The following is a 19,780-nucleotide window of genomic DNA, read 5'->3' as shown; positions in this document are numbered from 1 at the left end:
AATTGTTTATTTGTTTTTTTGGGTTTTTGTATTTTGTTGTTTTTTGGTCTTTTTTAGGGCCACACCCGACGAGGAGGGTGGACGTTCCCAGGCTAGGGGTCAAATTGGAACTGCAACCACTGGCCCACACCACAGCCTCAGCAACACGGAATCTGAGCCATGATCATGACCTATGCCACAGCTCATGGCAATGCTGGATCCTTAATCCACTGAGCGAACCCAGGGATCGAACCGTCATCCTCATAGACACTAGTCGGGGTCGTGAATGCTGAGCCACAATGAGGACTCTTAGATCTGAAATGTTAAAAATGTTAACTGGGATGTAATGGGGGTGTGTGTGTGTGTATGACATTTTCCCCCCATGATAGTACCCTTTGATTTGCCTCCTTTTAAGTTGCTACGTCCATACTCTGGTTATACATCATAGTAGAATGTAAAAATATAGTACATGCAGCCTGGAAGGGATAATCAAAGATTGCCTTTGTGGTGCTCAAGCAAATCAGTGCCTGACACTTTGGGGTAGTTAGCACAGAACTTTATTGTTGACTTGTTCATGTGAATTTCTTTCCTACGTATTTGTAAAACGTTTAACTCTTTCAAGGTAAAAACAATTTTTTGTCCAGTTGCCTGACACATTGTTGGCATTTAGTAAATTCAGTGAATGAATAAATGAGTGAATGACAAAAAGACTGGTTAAAATTATGTTATGGATTAAAAATAAAAAGTTCTGGTAGTGATTCTCTGCCTATAGTGATTTCTGTAAGATATCTCATAGAGTATTGTTATTGAATTACTGTACTATTTCATTCTCCACCATCAGGGATTCTTTGGCAGTAGCTCTCAAATTTCATATTCTTTTATTTTGTTTTTGTCTAGTGTCTCTTCCTTGTCTCATTCCGTTACTGTTATCTTTGAAAATTTTGTCGTTAAGATGAATTCTTTTTTCTCCCTCAGCATCCAGTATTGGATGAACCAATAGCAGAAGCTGTCTGTATTATAGCAGATATGGATAAATGGACCGTTCAAGTGGCCAGTAGCCAGAGACGAGTGACTGACAATAAACTGGGAAAGGAAGTATTGGTTTCCAGTCTTGTTTCTAATCTTCTTCAGTCTACTCTTCAGCTTTATAAACATAACTTGTCTCCAAATTTTGTAAGTATGTCTCAGGCTTGAATTACCGTGAACATTTATTTTCTTTTCCTTTTTTTTGTTTTTTTTGTTTGTTTGTTTGTTTTTTTCAGGCCGCACCTGTGGCATATGGAGGTTCCTAGGCTAGGGGTTGCATCGGAGTTGTAGCCATAAGCATAAGCCACAGCCACAGCCACAGCCACAGTCACGCTAGATGTGAGCTGCATCTGCAACCTACACCGCAGCTCACAGTATCACCAGCTCCTTGACCCACTGAGGGAGGCCAGGGATTGAACCTACATCCTCCTGGATACTAGTCAGAATTGTTTCTTCTGAGCCACGATGGGAACTCCCTGTGAACATTTCTGATAGCTAATTTAACTCTGTTGTAATCCTATGTTAGCTTCATCATTGTTTGCTGAAAGAGATTGTTATGGACTGAATATTTTTCTTCCCCTAAAATTCTAATGTTGAAGCCATAAGTCCTCAGTGTGATGGTATTTAGAAATGGGCCTTTGGCAAGTAATTAGGATTAGATTAGACTGTGAGAGTGGAACCTTCATTACAGTATTAGTGGCCTTATAAGAAGAGAAAGAGGGAGTTCCCGTCGTGGCGCAGTGGTTAACGAATCCGACGAGGAACCATGAGGTTGCGGGTTTGGTCCCTGCCCTTGCTCAGTGGGTTAATGATCGGTGTTGCCTTGAGCTGTGGTGTAGGTTGCAGATGCGGCTCGGATCCAGCGTTGCTGTGGCTCTGGCATAGGCTGGTGGCTACAGCTCCGATTCAACTCCTAGCCTGGGAACCTCCATATGCCGAGGGAGCGGCCCAAAGAAGTAGCAAAAAAAAAAAAAAAAAAGAGAGAGAGAAAGAGAAAAATTGTGTTCTCTGCACCATGTTGCCATGTTGGGACACAGGTAGAAGGTGGCCATCTACCAGCCTCAAAGTTCATTCTCATTAAAACTCGGCTATACAGGTACCTTGATCTCAGACTTCCAGCCTCCAGAACTGTGAGAAAGTAATTTTCTTTTATTTAAGCCATCAAGTCTGTGTTACTTTGTTATGGTAGCCCAAGCTGTCTAAGAAAGGGATATGCCATGTCTGCCTAATCTGTGATTTCAGCAGCCAGAACTTAGTGCCTGACAGTATCATCTGAGATACAGACCTACAACATCCCCAAGCTCTGTGCAGAATACCAGTGCATTCTATATCCTTATTAGTCATGTCAGGACTTTGAATGAGCCCTCTATGTAACGCTGATAACCGCTTACTGAAGACACCATTTCCAGCTTTCTAGATCCTTTCCTTTTCTTGTTAGGAGAACTGTAATATGGCATAATTAAAAACCTTTGTAGGTCAACATTGTAAAGGCCACATGTGACAAACCCACAGATGACATTATACTGATTGGTGAAAGATTTGAACATTTTACCCCTAAAAACAGAGACAAAACATGGATCCTCACTTTTACCACTTTTATTCAACATACCTTAGAAAGTCCTAACCAGAACATTTAGACAGAGAAAAGACACAAAAGGCATCCAAAATGGAAAAGAAGAAGTAAAATAAATTTTTTTAGGGCTGCTCCTTCATCTAAGGAAGTAGGCTACATAGCAACTCCAGATCCACGCTGCATCTGTCATCTACACCACAGTGTTTGGTAACACCAGACCCCTAACCCACTGAGCAAGGCCAGGGAAAGACCCCGTGTCCTCATGGATACTAGTCAAGTTCGTTATTACTTAGTCATGGCAGTTACTCACTCCCTAGAAAAAGTAAAATTTATCTCTGCTTGCAGATGTGATCTTATATGTAGAAAACTTAAAGATTGAACTCCAAAAAACTTGATAGAGCTAATAAATGAATTCAGCAAAGATGCAGGACAAATGAGCACACAAAGATATTTGCATTTTATGAATGAACAGTCAGAAAAGGAAATTAACACACTTGCAGGAGTTCCCACTCTGGCACATTGGGTTAAGGATCCAGCTTGTCTCTGTGGCATTGCCAGTTCAATCACCCGCTCAGCACAGCAGATTAAGGATCTGGCATTGCCACAGCTGTGGCTTAGGTTGCAGATGCGGCTCAGATTCTATCCCTGGCCCAGGAACTTCCATATGCTGTGGGCGTGGCTGAAAAAGGGGGGGAAAACACTTAAAGTAGCATAAAAAGAATAATTACTTAGGAATAAATTTAACTATGGAGGCAAAAGACTTTTACCCTGAAAACTACAAAACATCTCTGAAAGAAATTAAAGACAGAAATAAATGAAAAGTCATCTCATGGATTGGCAAACACTATTACTAATAAGATGATAACACCAGGAGCAAAGTTGGAAGACTCAGACCACCCAATTTTAAAACTTATTCCAAAGTGACAGTAATCAAAACAGTGTAGTAGTAGCATAAGGACAGACTTACAGATCAATAGACTGTAGTATTCCCTAAATAAATCCTCAACCATATCATCAATTTTTTTTTTTTTTTTTTTTTTTTTTTTTTTTTTTTTTTTGCTTCACCTATGGCACATGGAAGTTCCTGGGCAGGGCTGAGCCACTGCAGTGACAGTGCTGAATCCTTAACCTGCTGCACCACAAGGGAACTCTCATGGTGAAATAATTTTTGATAAGGATGCCACCACTATTCAAAGGGGAAAGGAGTCTTTTCAGCAAATAATGCTGAGAAAACTGGATATCCATATACAAAAGATTAAAGTTGAACTCTTTACACCACATACAAAAATGAACTCAAATTTATGTAAATTTAAACCTAAACTTAAGTGCTAAGACTATAACACTCTTTAAAGAAAACATAGGGGATAATCTTCATGATACTCCGTTTAGCAGTTATTCTTCAGAATTGACATCAAAAGCACAGGCAGTAAGGGAAAAATTGAGGCTTCGTCCCCCTAAAAACTTTTGTGTATCAAAGGACACTATCAACAGAGTGAAAAGACAACAGGAGGAACAGGAGAAAAATACTTGGTAATCAAATATCTGAAAAGAGATTTATTACCCAGAATACACAAAGAACTCCTCCAACTCCACAACAGCAAAGAAACAACTGAAAAAGTAAGCAAAGGACTTGAGTAGGCATTTCTTTTTTCTTTTTTTTTTTTTTTTTTTTTTGGTCTTTTTGCCTTTTCTAGGGCCGCTCCCGCAGCATATGGAAGTTCCCAGGCTAGGGATCTAATCCAAGCTATAGCTGCCTGCCTGAGCCAGAGCCACAGCCACAGCAACGTGGGATCCGAGCTGGGATCCGAGCCGCATCTCCGGCCCACACCACAGCTCACCGCAACACCAGAGCCTTAACCCACTGAGCAAGGCCAGGGATCGAACTTGCAACCTCATGGTTCCTAGTCGGATTCGTTAACCACTGAGCCATGACGGGAACTCCAAGTAGGCATTTCTTTAAAGAGGATATACAAATGGCCAGTAAGCACATATGAACATATTTAACATCTTTTTGTCATTAGGAAGATGCAAATTGAAACCACAGTGAGATATTCCTTCATAGCTGGAAGGATAGAAATGATCCAACAAAACCTGTGTATCGCAAATATTGGCGAGGATGTGGAGAAATTGGAACCCTTGAACATTGCTGGTGGGAATGTAAAATGGCAGCCCACAGCTGCTGTGGAAAACAGTTTGGCAGTTCCTCAAAAAGTTTAACATTGTGTTGTCATGTGATCCAGCAAGCCTGCTTCTAGATTTACACTCAAAACTATTGACTGCAGGGAACTGAAACAGTAGTTTCCTAATGTTCAAAGCAGGATTATTCGCAATAGCCAAAATTGGAAACAACTTGTGTCCATCAACAAATGAAGTGTAATACATAGATTGAATATTTCAGCCATAAAGAGGAATGAAATTCTAATACATGATGTAATTTGCATGGACCCTTATGCTAAGTGAAATAAGCAAAATACGAAAGGACAAACATTGTGTGGTCCCACTCACGTGAGTTATTTAAAATAGGCACATTCATAGAAACAGAAAGTAGATAAAGATTACCAGAGGTGCGGTGAAGGAGGGAATGAAGTTATTGTATACTGGGCACAAAGTTTCTGTTTGGCATAATGAAAAAAAGTTCTGGAAATGAATTGTGATGATGCACATATTGTGAATGTACTTAATGCCATTGAATTGTATACCTAAAACGGGGTAATATGATAACTTGTATTTTTACATAGTGTAGATATATATAAATTTTTTAATAGACATATATTTTATAAATATTTTCCTTTTCACTTAAGGCATTTTCAGCCTGCATGAGCATTAGACTAAAAACATACACTACAAAATAATATATGTGAATAAATCCACTCAGTTATGTTTTTTTGAGAAGAAAATATGTTTTTATTGAAGATTTAACAGGTGATCTTCATTACATTAGAAAAGGAATACTCTGCAAGAATTCAGTGTTTTAACAGCTGCACCTCCATGCTTTTTTCTCAAACATATAGGAAGCATCAATTTGCATGAAGAATCACTTATTTCAATAAATTGAGCAAGTTGATTGACAATAAATATTAGTTTTTAATGTTCTAGTTTAGAAACATTTCTCTAAACTTTATAGATAGTTCTTTTTAAGGACTGCTTTCTGTAGGAGAATGCAGCCTTTCTCTTGTAAATACATTTGTAATGTATTGATTTATAAGTGTTATACTTAGCAAATTTGGAATAAAAATATATATTTTAAAGTTGTGGATATAGATAGTGGTGATAGTTGCACGACAATTCATGCTTAATGCCTCTCAGCTGTACACTTAAAATGGTTAAAATGGTAACTTATATTTAAAATGGTACTATTTTATGTATTTTTAAAAAACCTCTGTACACTCTAAACTTTTGATGTGAGCTAGAGAAGGTTTACACTTCTTCAGCTAAAATTACATGTTTAAAAATATGCTCTACGGAGTTCCCGTCGTGGCGCAGTGGTTAACGAATCCGACTAGGAACCATGAGGTTGCGGGTTCGGTCCCTGCCCTTGCTCAGTGGGTTAACGATCCTGAGTTGCCGTGAGCTGTGGTGTAGGTTGCAGGCGCGGCTCGGATCCCAAGTTGCTGTGGCTCTGGCGTAGGCCGGTGGCTACATCTCCGATTCAACCCCTAGCCTGGGAACCTCCATATGCCTCGGGAGCGGCCCAAGAAATAGCAACAACAACAACAACAAAAAAGACAAAAAAAAAAAAAAAAAAAAAAAAATATGCTCTAGGAGTGCCTGCCCTGGCACATTGGGTTAAGAATCCGACTGCAACAGCTCGGGTCGCTGTGGAGGTGCATATTCAATCCCTGGCCTAATGCAGTGGCCTAAAGGATCTGGCATTGCTGCAGCTTCGTGTAGGTTGCAGCTGTGGCTGGAATTCAATCCCTGGCCTGGGAACTTTCGTATTCCATGGGTATAGCCATAAAAATTTTTAAAAACTCCAAATTTTAGTTTACGTTGGAATAACTAAATAGAATTGTCTAAACATTATGCTTTGGAATTTACCAGTACATTTTCTGAATTGGTTCTTGGTTTCCTCCTCACTGCAGTGTGTAATGCATCTTGAAGACCGATTGCAAGAGCTATACTTCAAGAGCAAAATGCTATCTGAGTACCTAAGGGGGCAGATGCGTGTTCATGTCAAGGAACTGGGAGTGGTTCTAGGGTATGTTCCTGATTTCTTTTCTGACTTTGCTTTCTCATTGCACTGTCTTTATTTAGGCAAGGAATAGTCCTCTGAATTGCCTTTTTTTTTAAGTGTTTTGTAAGAAGTTGTATACTCTTTTTTGCTCTGTACAATGTAAAAGCAGATCGCTGTCCTAATTAATCTAAAAGACATGGTCCCTTGTGCAGTTACAGTAAGTTGAGAATATAGTTGATAAAAATGAATTAAAATCTTAATTTTTGCACTAGAAAAAAATAACTATTCATTTTTATTTATTAAATATGTTATAAACTCATCATTCCCAGCATCTGTTCTCCCATCTACATAAGCTGAATGAAGTAATGGCAGTTTATGGTTGATATAATACATTATCAACGTATTACTCCTTCCCCATTATCTACATATTGTCTTTATACTCTGCAGTTATGCCTGGGAAGAAGCTAGTTTATCTGAAATGCTAACTGAAGGATGAATAGGAAATTGATGAGAGGCATACTATAGCCCCTTTCATTGTGTTCTGTGGCCACCTTTTTGGGTGTGTGTGTGTGTGTGTGTGTGTGTGTGTGTGTGTGTAAGAGAAAGGAAATTATTTCTTGAAATGCTGGTTGAATAACTAAAACAAGATACAGGGTTTGTCTAATTGAGTTTTTATAAAGGGAAAAAGCCAACATCAGTGAGTTGGTACTGTGTGTCTGAAACCAAATTAAATTCTTTGATTAATGTTATTCCTCACTATCCAGATTGGAAATAGATGATTCTCTGTGTGTAATGCCTTAATTTTTAAAAAATGTAAATTGACTTTTTAAAGTTTATATATATAATATATATATAATTAATATAATCAAAGTTTACTGTGCATTTTGGCATTAAGTGAAAAGTAGGTCGTCAACTTCCATTCCTCATCCAAACACGGTTAATGGATTGTTTTTTAATAGAATTTTTAAAAGTATAGGATAGGAGTTCCCGTCGTGGCGCAGTGGTTAACGAATCCGACTAGGAACCATGAGGTTGCGGGTTCGGTCCCTGCCCTTGCTAAGTGGGTTAACGATCCGGCGTTGCCGTGAGCTGTGGTGTAGGTTGCAGACGCGGCTCGGATCCCGCGTTGCTGTGGCCCTGGTGTAGGCTGATGGCTACAGCTCCGATTCAACCCCTAGCCTGGGAACCTCCATATGCCGTGGGAGCGGCCCAAGAAATAGCAGCAACAACAACAACCAAAAGACAAAAGACAAAAAAAAAAAAAAAAAGTATAGGATAAAAAATTGGTTTATACTCTGTATATCATGTGCAACCTGCCTTTCAGTATATCTTGAATGGTTTTTCATTTAAGCACATACCACACATACTGATCTTTTTTTTTTTTTGTCTTTTGTCTTTTAGGGCTGCACCCTAGGCATATGGAGGTTCCCAGGATAGGAGCTGAATTGGAGCTATTGCTGCCGGCCTACGCCAGAGCCTCAGCAATGCCAAATCTGAGCCATGTCTGCGACCCACACCACAGCTCATGGCAACACCAGATCCTTAACCCGCTGAGCGAGGCCAGAGATCAAACCCGCAACCTCCTGGTTCCTAGTTGGATTGTTTCCGCTATGCGAATACGGGAACTCCCTGATCTATATAATTTTTAATAGCTGTTTTGCATTCCACAGTATGGTAGAATTTAGATTATTTTCAGTTTTTTGCTATTATAAATCATGTTGAAATAAATATAAACATTTGAAGTTTGTAGGATAAATTCTTTGAAGTAAAATTTTTGAATTAAAGGGCATGTGTATTAAATTGTTGATAGATTTTTTTTTTTTTTAGGTCCGTACCCATGGCATAAGGAAGTTCCCAGGCTAGATGTCCAATTGAAGCTACAGCTGCCAGACTACAGCCATAGCAGTGCAGAATCCGATCCACGTCTGCAGCCTACACCACAATGGCAGTGCCGGATCCTTAGCCCACTGAGTGCAGCCAGGGATCGAACCCACCTCCTTATGGATATTAGTCTGGTTCGTTAACCACTGAGCCATGATGGGAACTCCAAATTGTTGATAGATATTGATAATTTATTTTGACTGGTAATGGTAAATACTATTCAGAAAGTATGATTGTAAATTATCACAAACAGTAGAAAGCACACTCCTCCTATTACTGTTTATTACCAAACTGTTTAATCTTGTCCAAGCTACTAGTTGAAAAACAGAATCTGAATTTTTTGATTTATTATCCAACCTTGAGTGAGTCTGCGTAACTTTTTAAATATTTTTTGGACATTTTTCTTTTCCTATAAATTATTTGTGGTAGGACGTATTTTTAAGAAGCTTCCATTACTTTTTCCCATTACATCTTATAGAAACATTTGTATCCAAAACAACATGGATGCACACTATTCTGTTAATATACTATACAGTATTTCTTAGATATTGTCCCTTTCCCTGTTGCATGGGCCATCAGCAGATCCGCATTGGGTTTCAGAGTTCTTCTTTTTTAAAGATCTTTGGTTATTGTTTTTACTTACTGACATCAGCTCTCTTGCTCTTTTCCTAATGGCCCAAATAGCCTAGCTCCTTGACTGTTAATGTATAGTAACTTTACAGGTGGCAGTCCTTGCCTGTAGGACTCATGTACTAGGTACAGAAAACCTAACTGAAAATTTTTTTTTCTCTTAATTTCAGGATTGAATCCAGTGATCTTCCTCTTCTGGCCGCTGTAGCAAGCACTCACTCTCCATATGTTGCTCAGATACTACTTTAACATCAAAGCTGTTAGAAATTAATTTTGGTGGAAGATTGAGTATAATAAACCAAGGAAGCAATCACAACATGCATTTATAGCAATTTTTTTTCTGTTAGACTTCCATCTGAATGAGTCAGGCACCTGGGTTTTCTGCATGGCAGTGCATATTGTGTGATCATTGGATGGCTTTTTCCTTCTGATTGGACTTTTGGGTGGTGGTAGATTTTTAACCACGTGAAACTAAGAACAGCACAAATAATTTGGGGGAAAAGCATTTGAAGAAGCCAAAGTGTAACTTCTAAGTTTCTACTACGTTAATAACAGTGAGAAATTTCCTCATGATCACTACAGTGTTGCCGCAGCTCATAAGTAGCAACAGATATTTCATGATTAAAATGGCTCAGAAATAGTCATTTCCTTTGTTTTAATCCTTTATTTCTAAGGTACAGAGATCTATAAAACCTTGATTTTATTTGTTTTTCAGTTCACAATAGCTAATTTCTAGGTATTTCTCCAAGTATTTTAAACAGCTTGTTAATTATAATAAACTTGGAATATTGCATTTGAATCTATGTTATGTTATTCACCAAGTGTACATATGTATCTATTTTTTAAAAAAAGCAGAGGTAGAAATACAAGATTGGTAAACATGCCTTTTTAAAAAATGTATTTTCAACTAGTATTAATTGTATATAATGTTGAAATGTTACTTTCTGGTGATTTTTCTGTTTCACACACCCTAAAATATAAGTAAAGCCAATCTTTTTTTAAGGCCGAGGAATGTAGATTCCCAAAATAAGAATACTACTTTATACCACTTGTTTTGTTTGTAAGTATAAGCTAATTCTTATAAATGTTAATATTTACATATTTGCATCTAATTTAATAAATTAAAATTAGGATTAAAAATTGCACCAAAGCATTGGCGAAAGTAATACTATAATCTTTAAAAGTGCTCAGGTAACCGAGGCCCTTGCTTTCGGTATCAGCCCTTCTTGAACCCATAGGAACTGAATATTTGTTTTACTGCTTCATAATGTTCAATTTACACTAATAAAACTTACTAACTCTTAAAATTACTCTTTCTCTACTAGCCTCTCCCTTTCGAAAATTTCAACTTTTCAGTTAATTGTTTTTGTATATACTCTAGAGTGTTGTGAGAAAGGCTACTATGGAACCAAACTCTTGTAAGTAATGTAAATAGAAAGATGGGTAGGTAAAGTTTTCAGTATGCTCTACTACCTCAGTTTACTTGAAAATACTACATTATAGCTTAGCCTTTACTTATCTGGTCTCTGATGCTTTTAATACTAGAAGTGAATCTGGCTTCTGCTTTCATGAACTATTTTTATCATAATTAATTGATTAGCTTAAAAAGAGAAAACCACTTGCTGATTCTGTACTAAGTACATTTAGTTTATAATGCATCCATCCTTGCTATTTCAGTTTTCAGTAATTAAGGAAGATTTCTGTGGTTTGTTTAGTCTTTGACCTTCAGTTTATAGCATTGGGTCACGTTTTGCCTTGTTCTTTTCATACTCAAGAAATCTCCAACCAGACTAAGAAGAAATGGTTATTTTAATGGAATGTAAATCTGAAATTGGTGTACTTTGCAATCAGTTTGGCCTCTGTGTCCTAGCAGCTGGTCCTAGTTAGTATCTGAGTCTCCCATGGATGACTTGCTGTCAAAGAGTGTTTATGGATATATTTTCTTTGGCTTAATTTTTTTATTCTATTCATTAACAAAATTCTTCTCTCATCTATTGTTTGGAATTCCATGAATCATTTTGCTTGGCAGAAATCAGAATATAGAAAAGATCATATTTGGGTCACTGTATTTTTTTTTTCTTTTCTTTTTGTATTTCAGGATATGTAGCAGGTGGGCCATGTCATGTTATTTTTTAAATCAATCATTAAACTATTCGCAGTCCCATCTATTTGAAATCTGTAATAAATTATCATTTAGAAATTCTAGTCTGCAATAAATGGATGGCTCATTCTACTGTTATTCTTAAAACTAAGCTTTGCTTGGAAGGAAAAGGCCTGGAGTTTCTTATAGAATCGTCAATTCTTCCAGAATCTCTGAGTCTTCTAATTTGCAGTCCTTTTGTAATCTCTGCTCCGTTCCATCAGCGTCATTCTTTCGTTATACAAAGCCCCAGGGATGAACTGCTACTTCTTTAAAGTGTAGTCATTATAATGAGTGTGAAAAGAGTTTTGGCCTGTTCAAAAAATAGTGTTTTCAACTTCTTATGGTACAGACAGGTATGTGTTACATATATTAAAAGCCTGTTTGTTTTAACAGGAAATGAAAAAGGGATCTTCTGTGTTATAGATTTAAAACTAATTTTTCCTGTGTATAAACTAATTGGTTTGATTTTAAATATTCCTGGCTTTTATTAATATGTCTTAATTTTGAGTTTGAAAGTGCAATAAACATACTGGCACAGATTTCATTTTGTTGCAGTTGGCATACACTGGGGATGATCACTTAAAAAAAAAGATTTTACACAATGCTTACATCTGGTAGATGTCTTATGAGATTGTTCTGCTTCTTCTAAGTTATTTAGTTGGTGGGAGATGTAAAATGTAAATACTTGTTCCTTGTTCTGTATACATTTCTCAAATGTACGCCTGTATTATAATACCCTCCCAATTCTAGGGGATATTTGTGCAATAAATTCACTTGTCAATTTGATGGATGATTTTGGTCTTTTTTTTCCACATGTTATATAAGGTATATGTAACATCATGGACTGTGGTGCCCGCCCATCTAGATTCTTTTCCCAGGTGTGATACTTCTAGGCATGTGACCTTGTTCATAACATCCTTCTCTAATCCTAAATTTCTGTACTGGTAATTTAGTAGAATCTACTTTATGAGGTTGTTGTAAGAATCAAGTGAAATAATGAACCTCAAGAATTTATCTTGTCTCAATGCTTGGAACATCCAAAAGCTCAGTAATTGGGGGATGGGGCTACTATTAACAGATAATCTGTCCAGCTTCTCTTCTACAGGCCCTATATATGTTTTACTATGGGAAAAATTTAGTGTATATTCTTTTGAGTAAAATACAGTGACAAAAAGTATATGGTGTATTCTAACATTTGGTGTATCTTCATGATAACAAAATGAGAATTTCTTTAAATACGTTTATGAAAAACAAACTGAAAAGCAGTCACTTAAAACCCAGAAGCCATGTAAACCTGTTAAGAAAAGAACTTTGTATATAATAAAAAATTGCTACTCTCTTCACAATTTAAAAACCGCCATCTAATCCTGTTCTGTTCATGGATTTGCATGTTGCTCTGAGGAAGTCTGTCTTTTTCATCTGCATTGTAGGGAAGTCAACTCTCCATCAATCCTTTGCGTTTACTCTGCAGTAGAGATTCAACCTTGAGTAGGCTGTTGGGGAATTGCCTTACTCACTTTAGGTAGATTTGGGCAGAGTTATGCCAGCAGGCAGGATTAGGCCAGGGGTTTTTCTCAGTGCCTGTTTTTATGTCATTTTACATTTATCTCTCTCAATAGTGAGACTAAGTGCAATATTTTAAGGCAGAGAGGACGTCTTAAGTATTTGGGAAGCATTTATCAGGTATTTGAGAGGTTTATAATTACCTGTGTTTACATGTGTGCTATTTTCTGATAAAAATTTAGAGAAATTTTGCAGTATTTCTAAAAGTCATAGATTTTTCTAATCAGAAACTGAAATACAGAGAATTTTTTTTTCTCTTTTTTAGGGCTTCCTGTGGCATATGGAAGTTTCCAGGCTAGGGGCCAAATTGGAGCTGCAACTGTAGGCCTATGCCATAGTCACAGCAGTTTGGGATCCAAGCCACGACTGCAACCTGCACCACAGCTCACAGCAACAGTGGATCTCTGACCCCCTTAGCAAGGCCAGGGATCAAACCTGCATCCTCATGGATACTAGTCAGATTTGTTTCCATTGCACCACAACGGGAACTCCCACCCTTTTTTTTCTTTTTCTTTTTTTTAGGGCCACACTGACAGCATATGGAAGTTTCCAGGCTAGGGCCATATCCCACAGCAACACGGGATCCAAACCACATCTGTTACCTATGCTGCAGCTTGTGGCAACGCCAGCTCCTTAACTCCCTGAGCGAGGCCAGGGATCAAACCCACAGCTTCATAGATGGTAGTCTGACTGACACTCTTTATTTTGGGGGGGGTCTTTTTTAGGGCCCTACCTGCAGCATATAGGAATTGGAGCTGTAGCCACTGGCCTACAGCACAGCCACAGCAGCACAGGATCTGAGCTGTATCTGTGACCTACACTACAGCTCACGGCAGTGCTGGATCCTTAACCCACTGAGCGAGGTCAAGAATCGAACCTGTGTCCTCATGGATGCTATTCAGATTTGTCTCCACTGAGGCACAACAGGAACTTTGGAAATACAGAGAATTTAATCTGAGGTCCTGCAGTCTTTTCTGTCCCACAAGGATGTTTCCAACTGGGATGCAGTGACAAACATAAAAACACTTGAGATTTTTTCATCTTTGCCATTGTAGTAAGTAGGGGTGGGATGACAAGTGGGACTAAATATGACCTGAAGGTGCACTCGGGGCTGAGAAATTGAAACTCTGAGTGAGAAGGACCTAGGCAGATAGAAAAGGGGGAGGTTGGAGCGTGTAGTGCTTCCTGTCCTTGCTTTGTAGTGCGGGCTGTTGCCTTGGCCTTGTTTGGCCCAGATTTAAGATTTGAGACTTCCTAAAGAAAGGAAAATAGCAGCAGTCCAAAAGAGGTTTTTAAAGAATCTGTGAAATTCCCACCCCATTATTTTGTTAGGAGAACTTTGGTGGGGCTATTGGTCTAAAGCATGTGCTCAGGTCAGAGGCTTTCTTGCCCACACCCCAATATTTGGTCCATTTATAATATTTCCTTTAAAAGAGATTCTCCTTCTGGTAAAAGTATGAGTCTAGACCAGTCCCTTCAACAGGTTGCAGACAGCCGTCTGCCCAAGTTGACACTATATGATTAGATCTCCAATAGATATACCTGTATTTACTCTAAGGGGAATATTAAATTGAAGAGATTTAAGAGTCCTTCTTTCCAAGTGATTTTTCCCCACCTTTTAGGGCTGTACCCATGGCACATGGAAGTTCCCAGGCTAGGGGTTAAATCGGAGCTACAGCTGCCAGCCTACACCACAGCCACAGCAACTCAGGATCAGAAACAGCAGAGCTCCTGGCAACACTGGATCCTTAACCCACTGAGCAAGGCCAGGGATCAAACCGAGCTCACAACCTCATGGATCCTAATTGGGTTTGTTACTGCTGAGCCATGACAGGAACTCCCCCAAGTGATTATTTTAACACAGACAACCCAAAAACATGTCTTCATATTCACCTCAGCACTCAAAGTAGGATTATTGATAAAAGCAGTGTTGCCTAAATTGTCTCAAGGGGAATGACGTTGTTGAGGTATAAACATAAGGAAGATATTATTTCCTTAAGAAACTTGTGATGCCACTCTCATGTCACACATTTGGCCCAGCATTCACAAGTCGGATGCTTCACCATGTCACGGGTCTAGAATTAAGATGGGTCAGATGGGAGTTCTCATTGTGGCTTACTGAATTAAGAACCTGATTAGGGAGTTCCCATCGTGGCGCAGTGGTTAACGAATCCGATTAGGAACCATGAGGTTTCGGGTTCAACCCCTGGCCTTGCTCAGTGGGTTAACAATCCAGCGTTGCCGTGAGCTGTGGTGTAGGTTGCAGACGGCTCGGATCCCGTGTTGCTGTGTCTCTGGCATAGGCCGGCAGGTACAGCTCCAATTAGACCCCTAGCCTGGGAACCTCCATATGCCGCAGGAGCGGCCCAAGAAATGGCAAAAAGACAAAAAAAAAAAAAAAAAAAAAAAAAAAAAAAAAAAAAAAACCCTATTAGTATCCATAAGGATGCGGTTTTAATCCCTGGCCTTGCTCAGTGGGTTAAGGATCAGGCATTGCCATGCGCTGTGGCATAGGTCTCAGATGAAGCTCAGATCCTGTGTTGCTGTGGCTGTGGTGTAGCCAGCAGCTATAACTACCCCTAGCCTGGGAGCTTCCATATGCTGCACACGTGGCCCTAAAAAGCAAAAAAAAAAAAGACCAATCCAGAACCTGACATAGTTTAAAGTGGTTTTCAAACATAGTAAATCAACTGTACTTCAATAAAACTTAAGAAAAGAGTGCTCTTAACTTCTGTCTTTTTGTTGGCTTGCTGTTCTGCAAAGATGGCCATATGATTATGTCTGCCTGATGAGCATTCAGTTTTGCATGATAGTTGCCTAGCCAGATATCTTTCTTTGCCATTGGAGAGCAATCTAGTGGCTGTCTTTCTAATAGCAAAATCCCCTCTTCATCAGTTAGTCCTTAGGTATTTCTTTTTGTTCATTCAGCAAATATTGATTGAGCCCAGGAATAAGTCAGTAAATAGCAGATGTTCTCAAAGATTTAACTGTTTTTATTTTCCTAGAACTTAATAAATTACTTGCATTCAGCACTTTTTCCTTTTAGACACAAGAAAATACTGTTGAATCCTGTCTTGGAGGTTGGCTTTTTTCTGAAAATGGCCATTAGAGTTTTCACTATCTCCTCACTTTTTTCATATACTAAAGCATAAATACAGGATGATAATGGACAAGGTAGATTTTGAAAATATGCTTAAATTTAGATTTGTATAATTATTATCGGTATTAATATACTATTGTTATCATTGCTATTTTATGATAAAGCCTTTATTTGGAAGTTATTTTTGTAGACAATTCATTTTTCCTTGTTAAATATTATATAATATACACTAATATAACCATCTCTTGGTTCAAAACAAGAATCATTTTCAGTAACCCAGAAGTCCCCCTCCTCTGGGGAATTATGTGCCTTATTCTGATCATAATAACTCTCCCTTCTCGTTTTTGTAACTACTAACCTGACTTCTGTGAACATTTCCTTGCTTTCTTGTTATAGTTTTACTTCTGTGTATGCATCCTTAAGTGGTATACTTTCATTTTGCTCTTATTTGAATTTTGTGTAATTATACTTCATGCTTTGTTTTGCTTTTTTTCTATCAACATTATCCTGGAGGTAGTTCCCGTTGTGGCACAGCAGAAACGAAGCCGACTAGTAACCATGAGGTTGTGGGTTCGATCCCTGGCCTTGCTCAGTGGGTTAGGATCCTGGGTTGCCATGAGCTGTGGTGTAGGTTGCAGACGTGGCTCAGATCTCAAGTTGTTGTGCTTGTGGTGAGGAGGTCAGCTGTAACTCTGATTGGACCCCTAGCCTGGGAATCTCCATATGCTGTGGGTGCGGCCTTAGAAAGCCAAAAAAAAAAATTATTTTGGAGATTCATTCATGTGCTGTTTAGCTGTATTCCATGAATACACAACGTTTTACCTATTCTGTAATTGATGTACATTTGGGTTATTTCCATTTTTGTGCTAATATGAAAATTGACCACTTTTGCTCATCTTTTCTGGGTATTCTTTAGGATTACATCAAGGAGTGGGCTTGCTGTCAGAAGGTTTAAGTTTCAGCTTTACTAGGTAACTTTTTTTTCTGTGTGGTTTCCCAATATACAGTTAACCAGCGGTTTGTGCGAGTTCCTGTTGCTCCACATCTTCATGAACACTTAAATGGTTTTCTAATGGGGAAAAAAATGGCATTAAAAAAATGCCAGACAAACCTATCCTATTCTTCACATTTGGTCACCATGCCTTTTTTTTTTTTTTTTTTTTTTTTTTTTTTGGCTTTTTAGGGACGCATGTGCAGCATATGGAAGTTTCCAGGCTAGGGGTCTAATCGCCACAGCAACGCAGGATCTGAGCCTCTTCTGAGACCTACAGCACAGCTCATGGCAAGGCAGGATCCTCAACGACTGAGCGAGGCCAGGGATCAAATTCACGGCCTCATGGATAGTAGTTGGGTTTGTTAACAGTTGAGCCACGATGGGAACTCCTGCTCATCATGCTTTAATTCCATTACCCTCTTTTCAAAACATTGATGTGGCTCTAGAAACATTCTTGGAAGAATGGAAGGGATAACCTTTGTGATGGTACACAGACCTTTGAGAAGCTGTTTATACCCACAAAAATGATGAAAATGGGTCATTGCAATTATTTGTGATTAGTTTCTTTCCAGAGTGGCTGAGCCATAAGTTCACTGGTATGGTTTTTGTGCTATATTCAAAAAAGAAAGGTGCTATTATGTTGTAAACTTCAAGTTTGAGCAAGCCGAATGAGCAGTGGAAAACAAAACCCCTTTTAACGTCAGCCATCATTACTAGGTCCCTGAAATGGTGAATGCTGCAGGCTGAATGCTCCTTTTCCCTTTTGTTGCTCTAAAATATAATTTTCTTACCATGTCATTTAAAAATTAATGTGAATAACGTCATAATCGTAAATCACTTTGAGTTATTCAGTGAACCATGCCAATTGTTGTGAGAAATACTAAGGAATACCTAGGTACAAGCTGAGGGAGCTTAAAATTAATTGGAAAGGACATGCCTATGTGGCTCCAAAGTAGGTAATTGCGTTACTACTGCGGCCCATCTGTACAGTAACGAGATGGGAGAGAAATGGACTATTTTAGAACGATGGAAGCACTCTGCAGGTGCCTGACTGCTCCGGAGAGTGGCCTAGACGTTCTTCTTACCAACGGACTAATAAATGGAAATTTGCTTTATTTGGTGTGTGGGGAAACCGACTATTATGTTAAAAGCAGTGGGAAAGCGGTCACTCCTGAGTCAGGCAACCCTAGGCCCACTGCTTGAGAAAGGGTTTTGGCGAGGAAAGAGGGCTGTCCTTGGCATTGGTTAAACGAACGCAGCGCAGACTGGCTTCGCGAACGAGCAGTAACTCTAAGCGGGCTCCCCACCCCTGCTCAAAGCCGCGAAGCTTCGATTCCTCTACTCTCATGTCAGGGCGTCCGTCTTAGACACGCAGGGACTTCTCAGTGGGTCCCTTCCACAAGAGTCATTTTATTAGAACACACATAGGTAAGAGCGTTATGAACTTCGTTGTTTACAACGGCAGCTTCCACTTCCGCACATCCTCCAAGGCAGAGGTCTCGGAGCGGCAGGGTAAGAGCTCTGCCCTTTGGCCACGCCTCGAACTTCCGGCTTTTGGCACAGAAAGAACTCCCGGCCCAGCTACCCCAAGGTTCCGCCCCCAACTCGCTATTTTCGCTTAGTCCCTCATAGCGCGTTTCCGGTCCCTCCACCGGAAGCTGGAGCAGCCGAAACCGCAACTCTGAGACGGACCCCGTGACCTGCTTCAGTGAGCTCTCGCGACGTGTTTTCAAATCTCACGAAGAAGGGTTGGAAGAAGCTAAACTGCCCCGCCCCAGTTTTTACGTCATCGCGGAGTCACGCCCTTAGGCGCTCGTTTGCGCGCTCGCGCGTGCTGCGCGTGCGCACTCTTCTGCCCTCCGCCCCCGCGCGGGCTTCCCTCTGACCAGTCGCGCGTGGGCTGAGGCCCTGGGCGGGCGTTGCGAAGGCTTGTTTGCCAAAGCGCAGTCGCCGCCGCAGTCTGAAGTTTCCTTCTTTGGGGGAAGCGGGGGAGGGTGTAGACCCCCCCACTAGGGTGAATGGGCTGTCGCGTGGGCTGCTAAGGGCAGCCTGGGGAGCACGGTGCCGGGGCCGTGACCATGAACTCGCCCGTGGACCCCGGCGCTAGGCAGGCGCTGAAGAAGAAGCCGCCCGAGCGGACGCCCGAGGTAAGGCCAGTCGACCCGGCGCGCTTCCCGCTGTCCGAGGAACAGCATCCCTCTGTCGGTCCGAGACCTGTGGCGACTGTCCCCTTGGCAGAGCCTCGCACCTGCTACCCTGGTATCTGTTCTCTGGGTCCCCGGACCTGGTCCGGGCCCTTCTCGCGGGCGGGGAAACCACCGTCTTTCCTGCTCGCCGTGCCGCCTTCCCCGCACAGCCGTCCTTGCCGGTGACTTCCTAGTGTTTTCGACAAGAAAGCAGCATTACTAAATCGTATTTTCTCAGGTTTTAATATGAGTCTCCGAGTGAGATTGTTCCGTAGACTGTGAAAAAGCGAGGTGGAAATTGTAGGTGAACTGTAACAGCCATGTTATTAAGAAACAACTTCTCAAAGGTCCTTGAAATACTATTCACTTGCCTAAAGAACGATAAAGTTTTCAAGGTCAGCTTAAAACTTTACATCCAGTCAGAGGCTGAATTCTGGTGGAGAATTATGCCTATTTAAAGATTAGTTGAGGTGGTTTTTCAAATTATGTCATTGGGAAATTTTACAGTATTTTGTGCTTGTATGCGAAACT

General features: G+C 40.0%; 2 protein-coding genes across 12 annotated transcripts in view; both read left to right on the top strand.

Annotated features, from left to right (window-relative positions):
* Positions 1-12,192, top strand: part of FNIP1 (folliculin interacting protein 1) — a 135,297-nt gene extending 123,105 nt beyond the window's left edge. The window contains exons 16-18 of one of the 3 annotated variants that reach the window (XM_021085414.1): positions 955-1,152; positions 6,661-6,776; positions 9,434-12,192. In XM_021085414.1, the coding sequence (XP_020941073.1) occupies positions 955-1,152; positions 6,661-6,776; positions 9,434-9,512 (393 nt within the window). In that variant the 3' untranslated portion in view covers positions 9,513-12,192. The remainder of the gene's footprint in view (positions 1-954; positions 1,153-6,660; positions 6,777-9,433) is intronic. The other 2 variants (XM_021085416.1, XM_021085415.1) reach the window with 2 other exon arrangements.
* The window catches only part of RAPGEF6 (Rap guanine nucleotide exchange factor 6), a 243,169-nt gene continuing 242,259 nt past the window's right edge, over positions 18,871-19,780 (top strand). For 7 of the 9 annotated variants that reach the window (XM_005661629.3, XM_021085410.1, XM_021085404.1 and 4 more), the window contains exon 1: positions 18,896-19,210. In XM_005661629.3, coding sequence (XP_005661686.2) covers positions 19,142-19,210 — 69 coding nt within the window. In that variant the 5' untranslated portion in view covers positions 18,896-19,141. Of the gene's footprint in view, positions 19,211-19,780 lie in introns of all 9 variants that reach the window. The other 2 variants (XM_021085405.1, XM_021085403.1) reach the window with 2 other exon arrangements.

The sequence above is a fragment of the Sus scrofa genome, chromosome 2 (genome assembly GCF_000003025.6).
Source record: "Sus scrofa isolate TJ Tabasco breed Duroc chromosome 2, Sscrofa11.1, whole genome shotgun sequence".
NCBI classification, from domain to species: Eukaryota; Metazoa; Chordata; class Mammalia; order Artiodactyla; family Suidae; genus Sus; species Sus scrofa.
The sequence above is the reverse complement of the archived record's forward strand: the minus strand, read 5'-3'. Positions and strand labels throughout refer to the sequence as shown.